General features: G+C 40.6%; 1 protein-coding gene across 1 annotated transcript in view; it reads left to right on the top strand.

Annotated features, from left to right (window-relative positions):
- ARHGEF26 (Rho guanine nucleotide exchange factor 26) overlaps window positions 1–12,037 on the top strand; it is a 139,706-nt gene that overhangs the window by 65,527 nt on the left and 62,142 nt on the right. The window contains exons 7-8 of the mRNA XM_010370616.2: window positions 5,616–5,768; window positions 9,203–9,332. Coding sequence (XP_010368918.2) covers window positions 5,616–5,768; window positions 9,203–9,332 — 283 coding nt within the window. The remainder of the gene's footprint in view (window positions 1–5,615; window positions 5,769–9,202; window positions 9,333–12,037) is intronic.

Here is a 12,037-nt window from a genome sequence, read left to right as displayed (position 1 = left end):
AGAGCTTAGCCTATCCCAGTAGGATCAGGGAAAGCTTCCTGGAAGAGATGAAATTTAATGTGATACATGAAGGATGAGTGGGATTCATGAGGCAAAAAGGGGAGCGAGAATAGGAGGGCCAAAATGAATAACCCCCAGAGGGCTTCACAGGGCACCCGTAAACCAGTATTTGATCACACTGTGTCAGCCAGGACCAGAGCACATTGCTGGCTGTGATTCTCCTGATTATCTTTCTTGTAGGCTGAACCTAATATGGTTGCGGACCCGTCTGTTGTCTTCACACCTTGTCGTGGCATGGATCTTACTGTGAACGTCTGCACTCTGTTGATTTCTGTAATTTATTTGCTGAGACCATTCAACATTAATCTTCTTGGAAAATGAACTCTTTCTTTTCAGTTCCAGCTGCTACTCTTCTTGCTGGATGTCTTCGTTGAGGGCTGGCCAGTAGTAACAGGTGGGCAAGATCAGCCCGCCGCTGAGAGCTGAGACAGCAGGTGTTTTGGTTCAAGCACAGGGTCTGGCTCTGGTTTCAAACTAAGTTGTGACTTAAGCACTCTTTGTCTTGGTTTTCTTATCTGTAAAATGGGTATAATGACCATCTCATAAAGCAGGCTCGCTGCTGGTTTTGTTTTTTCCTCAAAAATGTAGTGCCACATTTAAGATCATCACATAAAAAAGCAACCACAAAAGGCCTAAAGAAAATCCCTACAGTTTTAAAAAATGTTAGAAGAAAGCTTACTAGACCATAAGCAAGCTCCACATCAGGCTGTTTTTTCAAACATGGGTTTTAGCTGAATCTTGAACCTCCTGGGAGGTTGGCCTTGTATGTTTGATAGGACCATTATCTGCACAGCTCAGGAGCTCACCTGGGCAGACTGCAATCATTTAAAGCACTCGTTTGAAGTATGGGTGTGAGTTTCCTTGTGATGGTGAGTTGACAGTCAAACAGGGCTAACTTGTGTTTCTGGTTAGGAGAGAATGTTTCTAGGCAGCTTTTCCTGGTCCACAGAAGGTTTCTCTTTAGGGGTGAGATTGGAAATGCTTTAGGGGGAAAAACAGATGAAGGTTGTGTAACATGATTGGTTATAAAACATGAACATCTTGGTAATACTACAAAGAGGAAATAATGAAAGTATTACCCCAGAAAAAAATTCATAGAACTTAAATACATATTTCCATTAAAAAGTTATCCTCCCAGTAGGCCCAGATTATTTCATTCAAGTTTCATCCAGGGAACCAGAATACTTTTACTTTTGCTTCAGATTTGATTTGATTCACCAGCAGTCTTGGTTCCCGAAATCATACCTCATGGTTTAGAAATACTTTCTTGGTCTTTTTGTAGCTAGCTCACTTAGTAAAGTATGCAAATTTCCCAGAATCACCAGTAGATCATTTAACATAGAAAGCTTTAAATTATGTCTTAATTACATCATTGTAAAAATAAAAGATGGGTGGTTTGGTTTATATTGAAGTAAGTAGCATAAACAGATATTTAATTAGTACTTTTTTTTTTTTTTTTTTTTTTGAGACGGAGTCTCGCTGTGTCGCCCAGGCTGGAGTGCAGTGGCCGGATCTCAGCTCACTGCAAGCTCTGCCTCCCGGGTTTACGCCATTCTCCTGCCTCAGCCTCCCGAGTAGCTGGGACTATAGGCGCCCGCCATCTCGCCCGGCTAGTTTTTTTTTTTTGTATTTTTTTTAGTAGAGACGGGGTTTCACCATGTTAGCCAGGATGGTCTCGATCTCCTGACTTCGTGATCCGCCCGTCTCGGCCTCCCAAAGTGCTGGGATTACAGGCTTGAGCCACCGCGCCCGGCCAGTACCTTATTTTTAATATTGTACTTTGGCAAAACTTTTACAGTAATAAATGAAATTTTCCTTTTCATTGAGAAAAGCCAAGTTACTGTTGTTTTTGGTTATATAGTTGCATTCCTTCAGGCTGGTAACAGTGTAAGCTAAAGACAAATTGTAAGAGATACTTGCCTCAAGATATTTATATTCTAGAATTACATGATAATGGCCTTACGAATGGTTTCTTCTTTTTTCGATTTTCTTTGAACAATTTTCTATACATTTGCATTACAAAACAGTTGTACAAATATTTCGTATTTATGTGAAAACCAGCTAGAAATCAAGTAGTCTCAACGATACAGTACCTAGAATTCATATTCCTCTGAATCCTCACAGATGTGTATTTTTAGCTGTCCATTAGGCATCTCCAAGGCAAAATTAAATGGAGCTCTTCCTGCTTCTTCCCCCTCTTCCTGAATCTCTGTCTTCATTAATAGTTTAAGAACCCACTTTGCTGCCCAGGTGGAAACCTTGACCGGAAATCTCAGCATCTTCCTTGACTTCCCATCTAACGAATTTCTTGAGTCTATTAATTTTATCTCCAGATTGTTACCCTACGCTGTGTCCTCTCTTGATTTTCCACTACTAGGCTTTATTGTTGACTTGCCCAGATTAGCCACCTAACCAGCCTGCTTGCCATCTGTCCCTCCCTGCTAGTAATCCATCCTTGCTCTGCTCCAGTTTTCTCGGATTGAGTGATTTATTGGCTTCCACACCTCCAGTGGTTTCTTACAGTCTGCAGATTAATCCTAAACTTTCCAGCACGCAGTCTAACCTTTGCAATTGAGCTCAAGCCTGCTCTGCAGTCTTCCTTCTGTGCCCTTGTTCCTCCTAGAGTCTATAACTCAGCTCCACTGAACTTTCCAGTTTCCCCAACCAGACCCACGTTGCTTCCTCTGCCCATTGTGCTTCTCTCCCCTGCTCCCATCATGTCATCCTTGGCGGTGATGATCCAGCTTACACGTGTCCTCACCTGTGCTTACCGCGAGGTTGGTTACTCTGCCCTCTGGAGTTTTCTTTGTAGGCCTCTTTATTTTTACTCACCATGCTTCTGACACCAAATGTGTGATTTTTTTTTCTTATATCAACCAGTTCTCTAACCCTTGAGACACCAATTGTGTGTCCTACATTTCCAGGCCTACAATTTCAGTTCTGACATTAACCACCCTGAGTTTGCATCAGACTCCACAGGTTTAAGGTTTCAGCCCACAAAACTGTCTTCATTTAAGACAGCAGATGCAAACATTGGGTCCCCAGGTTACCCACACTTCTCTCCAACTTGGCTACGAAGTTGCCGGGGGATTTCCACAATCCACCACTCTTTCAGGCCCTGATGCTTTGCTAAAATGATTCACAGAACTCAGGAAGGTACTCTACAATTTCTGGTTTATTATATAGGGTACAACTCAAGAACAGCCAAATACAAGGATTGTTACAGGGCAAGGCTGGAGAGGGTGTAGGTACTGCAGACCACCTAGTCCTCTCAGGGCCTGCTACCCTCCTAGCACCTCAAGGTGTTCATCGTCCCTCCCTAACCCCATCAACTAAGGGTTATGATGGAGGCTCCATTACGTAGCCATAATTTATTAAATCATCGTTCCTTGACAATTGAACTCAAACTCTTCTCTTCTTATGACTGGAGGTAGGCAGGGATGGCTAAAAGTTCCAACCCTGCAATCCTTGCTTGGTCTTTCTGGCATGCGGAGAGCCATGCCGAAGCTATCTTTTAAGGGCCCCCAGCTACCAGTCATCTCTCTGGCATACGAAAAACACTATCACTCTGGAGATACCAGGTATTTCGGGAGCTGTGTTCCAAGAACCAGGGATGAAGACCAAATACTTATTATTTTATTATACCACACCTGTGTTTTAGATCCTCTATTGTAATTGGCTGCATGCCTCCCATCAACCACTCCACTGCGAGTGTTGGGAGGGAAAGGATCATTTCTTACTCAGTTTTGTTTAGTGAACTAACCTCTCCTTGGTATATAATTCAGCTTCTTCTGTTTTGGTTCAGGTATTACACTATCATTTCTCTACACACTCTCAAACACACACACACACACAGATACCTACACCCCCACACTCATACACATACTATTGCACAGTTTGGTTAAAATTCCACCGATAGATGTATACCCCAGAGACTTGAAAACAGACACACAAATAGATATTCGTATGCAAATGTTCATAGCAGCATTATTCCAGGTAGCCAAAAACTAGAAATTACCCAAGTCTCCATCAGCAGATGAATGGATAAAAAATGGCTATCTATATGACATATATAATGACATATATCATATATATGTATATTATAGATACATTTACTTGTTTGTATGTATCTATGTAGATGACCCTAAATTGCTATCTATTTATACACTAAATCTGGTAACACTGGCTGGGTGTGGTGGCTCACGCCTGTAATCCCAACACTTCGGGAGGCCAAGGTGGGTAGATGGGTTGAGGTCAGGAGTTTGAGACCAGCCCAGTCAATATGGTGAAACCCCATCTCTACTAAAAAATACAAAAATTAGCCAGGCATGGTGGCACATGCCTGTAATCCCAACTACTCAGGAGGCTGAGGCAGGAGAATCACTTGATCCTGGGAAATGGAGATTGCAGTGAGGTAAGAGATAATGCCAGTGCACTCCAGCCTTGGTGACAGAGTGAGGCCCTTTCTCAGAAGAAAGAAAGAAAAGAAAAGAAAGGAAAGAAAGAGAGAGGGAGGGAGGGAGGAAAGGAAGGAAGGAAAGGAAGGAAGGAGGGAGGGAGGGAGGGAGGGAAGGAAAGAAGGAAGGAAAGAAAGAGAAGGGAAGCAGGGAGAAAGGAAGGGATTGGAGGGAGGAAGGGAGGGATTTAAATACCATTTATATTATCAGATTTAAAATAATATAATTATTTTTATTTTGAGAGAAAAAACCATATAGTGTTAGATTTATTTCAGACTGTTGGGTTTTTTTTCTTTTTTTTTTAAATTTTTATTGAGACGGGGTCTCTGTCGCCAGGCTGGAGTGCAGTGGCGCGATCTTGGCTCACTGCAACCTCTGCCTCCTGGGTCCAAGCGATTCTCTTGCCTCAGCCTCCCGAGTAGCTGGGACTACAGCCACGTGCCACCACACCTGGCTAATTTTTGTATTTTTAGTGGAGACAGCATTTCACCATGTTGGCCAGGATGGTCTCGATCCCTCCAATTCGTGATCTACCCGCCTCGGCCTCCCGAAGTGCTGGGATTACAAGTGTGGGCCACCACACCTGGCCTCAGACTTATTTTTTAAGCATTTATTTAGGTGTTTTGTTCATGTACTTTTCAATAAATAAAATATATAAGCATTCACTCCCCTTCCCATAAAGAATTCTTGAAAAATAGTGAAATATGTTTAGTCTAAAGTACATGAAGGCAGAGCAATGCCTCGGATTATCGGTGTTTGAAGCCAAACACTTGTAGCAATAACAACTTTTTTTTTTTTTTTTTTTGGTTTTGTCTTGAACTCCTGGCCTCAAGTGATCTTCCTGCCTCAGCCTCCCAAAGTGCTGAGATTATAGGCATGAGCCACAATACCCATCCTCAAGGAGGATGATTTGATAGATTGATTGATATGATAGATTTAAACTTGGATGAAATTTTTGTAGTTTTTAAAACTATTTTTTAGTTGGTACTGTGTACTGTTGAATTTTCAAACCCCATGTAATAACATTACATGAGGATAACCTGTTATCTGTTAGAGTGTAGGAAAGATATGTAAACTTTTTTCCCTTTGATTTTTCAGGTTCTTTATAGAGTTGGAAGCAAGACATCAGAATAATATCTTCATAGATGATATAAGTGACATTGTGGAAAAACACACAGCATCCACATTTGACCCCTATGTGAAATACTGCACAAATGAAGTCTACCAACAAAGAACACTACAAAAATTGTTGTAAGCAATGTTGAATGCTACAGTTTTAATAGTCTAACCTAGTTTTAATTAGTCTACATTGACTGAAATTAATTGATCTTTTGAATTGTATTTAGAAATGCCTTCTGATAGGCTCTTTCCCAGAGGAGAAATGTTTAAGAGCATTCCTTTTAGGGCGAGGGTGTTTAAGTAGAAAAATCTAGTGGGTAGAGAATTTTCTGTCTTATGAAATTATAGTTTGTTCTTGATGTTGTCCTTGTTTATTGTTTCTTTGTTTTTAATTGCTGCAAGACACGGAGGTGGTCCTCACTCCAAACTGCTAGTTTTCTGAGCTTTTAACTGGCAATTAAGTGGTTTCCCTGAGGCCTAGAGGGAATTCTTGAGTAGATGGAGCTAGAAGCTAAGATCCAGGGTTTTCTCTACTATTCTAATCTCCATCCGTTCAATTGACAATGATAATGAATTGTTTACAAAAATTGCTGATTATTCCTCCCCTTGGGTAGTTAGGATTGAGGAGTGGAGAGAAGTTCTGAAGGAAGGCAATAGAAAAAAATAATGTTCTTGAAGATTTCAGTTATGCAGCAGAAGTCTCAAGTATTAGATTTACCAACACTTCTTTTTGTCCTTTTTAGGTTACTGAGAGTTTTGATGTGATACATAATGCCATCTGTGTCCTTAAAAGAGTCACCAATTGTTCAGTAATGCCTATGTGTATTTTAAAGAGTCCTGTTTATCACAAGTAGCTGTTTTATAGCACAGTTGTGCACTGCTATAAACCCAGTTTGGGAGCTTAACGGCTGTTATCATTCTCACCCCCTCCTGTGAGGTGTGGCATTTATGACCATAGCATGGAGCTTTGGTCAACTGTGCAATATGTGAGACCCCTATGGCGGAGTAGGGGTTGAGGATGACTAACTTATGGCTGCTTGGAGAAATAGTCAAAGCCTCCAAGCTGGTGAGAAGGCTGATGATGGCCCCCTTTCTTCACATCTTCATGACATTTTCGTATAGCCAGGGTGGAAAACACACAGCTGCCAACCCCAAATGAGGTTTTTAGTATAAAGCAGGGTTTGTTCGCACAATTGACATTTTGGACTGGATAAGTCTTTGTGGTGGGCTGTCCTATGCATGGTAAGATGCTTAAGGGCATCCCTGGCTTCCATCTGCTGGATGCCAAAAATCTCCCCAGACATTGCAGAAGGTCCCCTGAGGGTAAAACCACACCCATCACTTCCTCACTCCACCACCCTCTGGTGGGAACAGCTGCTATAGGGACAGAGGTTGCTTGTAACTGTTAGAGAATGCAAGTTCATGTCTGAAAACAAGGCCTTGAATTAGAGATAAATTTGAGTTTCATTTTGTTTTGCAGAATTTAAAAAATGTCACTAGGTACTGCTATGCATCCTGTGACTCTTAAAGGTTTTATCTAAATTAGCTTAATGATAACATCATCTGCACTTTCACATGGCAATTAGTAGTTGTGTTTTCAGGGGCTTTGTTGCAGTTGATGAGTTGATGTGATTTCCCCTCCCCCACCCAGATGGAGTCTGGCTCTGTCGCCCAGGCTGGAGTGCAGTGGCACAATCTTGCGTCACTGCAACTTCCGCATCCTAGATTCAAGCGATTCTCTTGTCTCAGCCTCCCGAGTAGCTGGGACCACAAGTGCGTGCCACCACACCTGGCTAATGTTTTTGTATTTTTAGTAGAGGCCGGGTTTCATCGTGTTAGCCAGGATGGTCTCGATCTCCTGACCTCATGATCCACCTGTCTCTGCCTCCCAAAGTTCTGGGATTACAGGCGTGAGCCACCGCGCCTGGCCCACAGTTGATGTGAATTTAAGGTTAGAACAGTGGCTTTCAATTCTAACTGTATGTTAGAAATACTTTGGGGCCTGGAAATGAGCAAATACACAGTGTCCAGAGTCCATCCCAGACTATTTAATCAGAGCCTTTGGAAGGTGAGGTAGGGGACTAGGACCTGAGTTGTTTAAATATACAACTAATTTAGAGTTTTTTAAATATATTTTTTAACTTTCTAAAAAATCTTGTCAAAGCTGTCAGTAAAAGGAAACTTAAAACTTCTCAATTAGAGAAAATGGAAATGAAATGTTACTGTATCATTTCTTTTGCTATTCTGGCATTCTCCCCCTCCCTGCTTTTAGTAGCAGCCTTGAACAAAATTATTTCATTTTCAAAATAACATTTTTTTTTTTTAAATGACTCTATTGCCACTATCCTGCTTCCTTCTCCCCTCATGGGAGTACAATATCCATCTACCTCCTACCCTCCCTGCCTTGGAAAGTGGCAGTGGAGCTCTACAGAGCTCCTCATGGGATGAAGTGAGGTAAGAGAGTGAGAGTTGGGGGGGACAAGAGTGTCAGATTTAACATTAGAAAATTTAGGTTTGAGACCAGGCACAGTGGCTCATGCCTGTAATCCCACCACTTCGGGAGGCCGAGGCAGATGGATTACTTGAAACCAGGAGTTCGAGACTACCCTGGCCAACATGACGAAACCCTGTCTCTACTAAAGATACAAAAATTAGCTGGGCGTCATGGTGCACACTGGTAATCCCAGCTACTCATGAGGCTGAGGCATAGAATCGCTTGAACCTGGGAGGCTGCAGTGAGCCAAGATCGCGCCACTGCACTCCAGCCTGGGTGACAGAGCAAGACTCCATCTCAAAAAAAAACCAAACAAACCTGGGTTTGACTTCTGTCTTTGCCAGTTACTAAGTCATATTTACTTGGTGAGGTAGGGACCTTTCTGCATTCCATTTTCTTACTGGAATCCCTATCTGGCCTTCCTTAAAAGTTATGTAGGTGGTTCCACATGAAAGAATATACGTCACAGTATCTTGCTAAGTTTCATTGAAATGTTATAGCAGCATGAATATTTTTCTTACATTAACAGGAGAAAAAGAGGAATATTTTGACTGATGTGATCAAAAGGTTGTCTGTCTCAGAAAGAGGATCTTTGTGGCCTAAAGCCTCTGAAATCCAGTCTAACTGTTAATTTCTTATATCATTGTCTAGGACTGGAGAAGTGGCTTAAAACATATTATTTATGATCTTATTAATTTTATGTGTTTATAGATGATCAGATGTAAGACCTAGTCTGTATACTGATTTATGACCCATATATTCACCATTATGATACCATGGCTTCTTCATTTGCTTACCTTCCACTTGTATAAATTTCTAACTCATACATGTTTTGCCTTGTTGTTAATACTGTTATGTGAAATCCACATCTTATTATATTCAGCCTCGAATATGAAAGGCAGACAAGCCATTCATATTTGCCTGTGTAATTATGTGCTTATGATGTTTTCATATAGTTTAAAATAGTAGATGCCATTTGGATTTATCACAGTATCTTGTAATACATTTTTACTTGCTGCTTAATTTGAGGAGGACATATTTTGAAGTTTCTCTTTTCTGTGTTTTCCCTCAGAGCTACCAATCCATCCTTTAAGGAAGTATTGTCAAGGATTGAGTCCCATGAAGACTGTAGGAACTTACCCATGATCTCTTTTCTCATTCTCCCCATGCAGAGGGTGACCCGCCTTCCCCTGCTGATGGATGTAAGACATGACAGTGGCTTTTTCCTCTGTGGATAGCTGTGCTTCTCTAAATCTGATTAAGAAAATTATTCTTATTCCACTTAAATTGATGCATATTTAAAGGTCTAAAAATCCCCCAATTAAGCGAGAAGGTGGTATTTGTTCGGAAAAATCTCACCTGTGTCTGATATCTCTGGAAATTATCTTTCATTTAGGCTTCTGTGGTCATTCTGAAGAAATTGGATCTCATCACCCACTTACTCAGCAGTTTTTGAAATAGGAAGAGTTGTGGCTTCTTTATGTCAGGAGGCCTGGATTCCAATTCTAGCTAAGCCATTAGGCATGTGACCTTGAGCAACTCAGTCTCTTTGGGCCTAAGATTCCTCAGACTGATCACTGAGATCCCTTCATCTATAATGTTCCAAGGTGCCCTGGGGCTTCCATTTCATACAGGAATGAGTGTCTCTTCAGCATGACAAGGCTTAGTATTGCCTGTATTATCATTGTGCAAAGTGAGTGAGGAAAGCCCAGCATCTTTCTTGTGTTAGGCAGCATTCATGAAGAAAGCAAGTGTTTGACTTTGAATAATGGCAAGACATGACTGGGAAGAGTGAGTGGAATCTGCCTAGTAGTACCTGCAGCTGGAAAGACAGGTAGGCTAGGGGCAGGAGAGCCTGCTACTGGCTGCACTGGACCTGCTAGAGCAGCAAAAGAGAAAAACAGGGTGGCTTGACACAGGTGCCATCCCAGCAGTGGACCACAGAGTGTCTTTTTGATCTAATTAGAAAATATTTTGTTACAATCCTACTTTAAAATTGGGTCATAATGTTGATATAAGGTCAACTTTTTACATACCTGATTTTTACTGATTAAAGTAAAATATATATTAAAAATTATGATTAAGGTTACAAAGTAAATTTCACCTCTGTTTCCCATTGTAAATTCTAAAATATATTCTTTAAAAATGCTGAAATTTTGAAATGTGTAAAAGCATGAGATCATGAGCATTTAGCTGACTGCTGCAGTTTTGGAGAGGTTTTGTCAGTTATTTCAGGATTCACAGCACCTTGTGCTCCTCAAGTTCACCTTGTTCTACCACCTTTACACCTTCTCCACCCATCTCCTGTAATTCAGGAACTTCCCTCCTGTGTGCATTTTGGGAAGCTTGCGGTTTTGAACATTTCACTTTCTGATTTTTTTTTTTTGAAATCAGTATTTATCGTGTTTAAAGATAGAATGCTGCTAAGTTATCAAAATCAAATTTTGGCTTAAGAAGGAAACTTTGGTCCATGTAAGGAAATATTATTTCAAACGTGACTTTTTTTAAACAAGAAGTGAGTGCTTTGTAAATATAACATTTCTTGTAATGTTAGACTTTGGAATTTTCAGATTATTTTTCTTCTTCTGAAAATGCATTTTATTCCTCTTTGAGAATTGAAATAAAAGAACAAAAATAAATGAAATGCATTTTAAACATGTTTTCCAGATTTTATATATGCTATGACCGCCAAGCCTTTTATAGCCTCTTTAAATTTGAGAAATTTACTTGTATAGAATGGGACTCCAAAATCTAACACATTATGTTATACAGTGTTGGAGATTCATGCCATGATTGCTCAGTAGGCTTTAAGCTTTTTTTAAGCCACAGACCCCATTGAGATTCTGAGTAAAGCTATAGCTTTTCTTCCCAGAGAGTTTGTATATGCACAGAATTTTACATAAAATATCAATATATGGAGTCCAGCTACAGATGCCTGCTCTCAGGGACATAAACCAGTATTTTTCATGCTGCTTTCATACCCATTAGTGGGTCATAAAACTGATTTTTGAATTATGAGCGTGTGTACATTGCTCATAAAGTGGTTAAATATTGTTTCATAAAATCCTGGTTCATTTGTGTGTGCATGTGTGCTGGTTGCAGTGTAAAAGTATTTCTTACAGTAGGTCGTAGTCAAAAAATACAAGAACCTCCACAGATGGTGCGTTCTGTGTTTCTCACATAGCACATAGTTAAAAATCTTGATGCCTGACTTTCAGATGGTTTGGCTTGGTGCTTCTGTACATTTAAGGGACCAGTGACTTGCTAGTCCCCAGCTACTTTCTACCTCTGCCTGATGCCTGTTCCTGTAATCTGTTTCTCATGTGTGGAAATCTGGCCATTTAGGCAGAATATAAATGTACTTAAAGTAGTGTCTTTTCAATTTTACCTCATTTGAAAATTCAATTAAGCTTGTTAATTAAAATAAACAGTTTCAATAATTAAATTGGTTCTTTGGACTTTGAATGTGTGTGTATAGCTTTAAAGTTATAGGTAATTAAATTTACTGGGAATTGACCCTCTTTGACCTTGATTTTGCTATCTCAAATGAAATTTCTCTGTATAAATACATCACAGAAAACCTAGCAGGCTCTTTTTCCCTTGCTCATTTTTTTTTTTTTTTTGGTTGGTTGGTTGTTATTTCTTTGAGACTCTGTCACCCAGGAGTGCAAAAAGTGATCTCGGCTCACTGCGACCTTCACCTCCTGGGCTCAAGTGACCCTCCCACCTTAGCCTCCTGAGTGGCTGGGACCACAGGTGCACACCACCATGCCTGGATAATTTTTTTTTTTGGTATTTTTGTAGAGATGGAGTTTCTCCATATTGCCCTGGCTGGTCTTGAACTCCTGGACTCAAGCATTCTGCCCATGTTGGCCTCCCAAAGTGCTGGAATTACAGACATGAGCCA

The sequence above is a fragment of the Rhinopithecus roxellana genome, chromosome 1 (genome assembly GCF_007565055.1).
Source record: "Rhinopithecus roxellana isolate Shanxi Qingling chromosome 1, ASM756505v1, whole genome shotgun sequence".
In the NCBI taxonomy this organism is placed as follows: Eukaryota; Metazoa; Chordata; class Mammalia; order Primates; family Cercopithecidae; genus Rhinopithecus; species Rhinopithecus roxellana.
The sequence above is the reverse complement of the archived record's forward strand: the minus strand, read 5'-3'. Positions and strand labels throughout refer to the sequence as shown.